The sequence below is a fragment of the Octopus bimaculoides genome, chromosome 22 (genome assembly GCF_001194135.2).
Source record: "Octopus bimaculoides isolate UCB-OBI-ISO-001 chromosome 22, ASM119413v2, whole genome shotgun sequence".
Taxonomy (NCBI): domain Eukaryota; kingdom Metazoa; phylum Mollusca; class Cephalopoda; order Octopoda; family Octopodidae; genus Octopus; species Octopus bimaculoides.
In genome coordinates this window covers 27,581,249-27,582,838 of record NC_069002.1, presented here as the reverse complement: position 1 = coordinate 27,582,838, position 1,590 = coordinate 27,581,249, and the positions used below count along the sequence as shown (strand labels likewise).

The 1,590-nt window shown below is 41.6% G+C and overlaps 1 protein-coding gene across 1 annotated transcript in view; it reads left to right on the top strand.

The window, feature by feature from the left end:
* The window catches only part of LOC128250562 (box C/D snoRNA protein 1-like), a 2,621-nt gene extending 2,101 nt beyond the window's left edge, over positions 1 to 520 (top strand). The window contains exon 3 of the mRNA XM_052975866.1: positions 387 to 520. Coding sequence (XP_052831826.1) covers positions 387 to 505 — 119 coding nt within the window. The 3' untranslated portion in view covers positions 506 to 520. The remainder of the gene's footprint in view (positions 1 to 386) is intronic.
* The last annotated feature ends 1,070 nt before the right edge of the window (positions 521 to 1,590 follow it).

The following is a 1,590-nucleotide window of genomic DNA, read 5'->3' as shown; positions in this document are numbered from 1 at the left end:
CTAGGAATCGAAACCGCAATCCTATGACCGCGAGTCCGCTACCCTAACCACTGGGCCATTGCGCCTCCACTTGAAACAAGTAAAAGAAAGGAAAAAGATATGTGTGAATGGAATATGTCCTTTTGGGAGATAAAATAACAATATTTCAGCAAAGAGGAAAGATAATTTCAAGTAGGTTGTTGACCAAGGAATATATAACTTTAATGTGATCAGTCATCATCATATGTCCGTTTTTCATGCTGGCATGAGTTTAATTGTTTTGACAGGAGCTGGCCAGCTGAAGGGCTCCTTGTCTGTTTTGGCGTGGTCTTTATGGCAGCATGGTCCTTCCAAGTAATTTCATGTTCTGGTGATAATTTTTTTGTCTTTTTTTTTTCTTTCTTCAGATTATCGTCTGCTTGAAGATACTGCACGTGTCACTGATAAATGCAAACGAGATCCTCTGTTAAAACATTACAAGTCACGTTCTGTAAGTGAAACTTTACCCATTCAGACTGGGAACTAATTTTTGTATTCATTTTTTAAATGCAGTTTTTCTTTGTCTGTAAAAAACTTTATAAACTAAAGGAGAGAAGTACAAGAAGGGGAGTTTGCTCAGACCTTGCAAAACTAGGTTTAGACACACCCGTTGTCTTTGAAATAGACCCACCCCACCCCTTCAGTTGAGGAGGCTTTTTTTCTTGCAAGTTGCTTAGTGATTTTACTAGTGTTGGAGCCAGGGAAAAAAAACCCCAGTACATTTAGTAAAATGGTTGGTGTTAGGAAGGACATCCAGCTGTAGAAACCATGCCAAAGCAGATACTGGGGCTTGATGTGACCCTCTGGCTCATCGGATCCTATCAAACCATCCAACCCTTGCCAGCATGGAAAATGGACATTAAAAGATGATGAATATCCAATCAGATTGTGTATGGGTGAGGACAGCTGTTTAAAGAAGTGCCGATCTCTAATTGTGGAGGGAACCTGTGGAAGGGGTAGACCCAGGAAGACATGGGATGAAGTGAGATGAGAAAGGATCTTCAAATGCTGGACCTCATTGAGGAAATAAGGGACCAGGAGATGTGATGATTTGTTGTACTTGAGATGATGTGTCAAGCTAAGTAAAATCTCTATCTTCCACGCATACAGGCTTGTTCTTACAGGTGCCGGTGCCACATAAAAAGCACCCAGCACACTCTGTTAAGTGGTTGGCATTAGGAAGGGCATCCAGCTGTAGAAACCATGTTACATCAAACAATTGGAGTCTGGACAGCTCTCTGGCTTACCCGCTCCTGTCAAACCGTCCAACCCATGCCAGCATGGAAAATGGACGTTAAACGATGATGATGATGTGAGAAAATCATCATCATTGCTATTTTAATGCCCACTTTTCCATGCTGGCATGGGTCAAGTGGAATTTGTTGAGGGGATTTTTTACAGTCAGATGTCTGCTCTTTTTGTTGCCAATCCTCACATGTTTCTGAGTAAGGGAATGGTTCCCATGAACAAGCATGATTTTCACAGAAGATTGGAAATGGATGTCACTGATTGTATGACGGTGACACTCATTTACAGCTGTTGTGTAATATCAAGACAAGGATGCACACACAC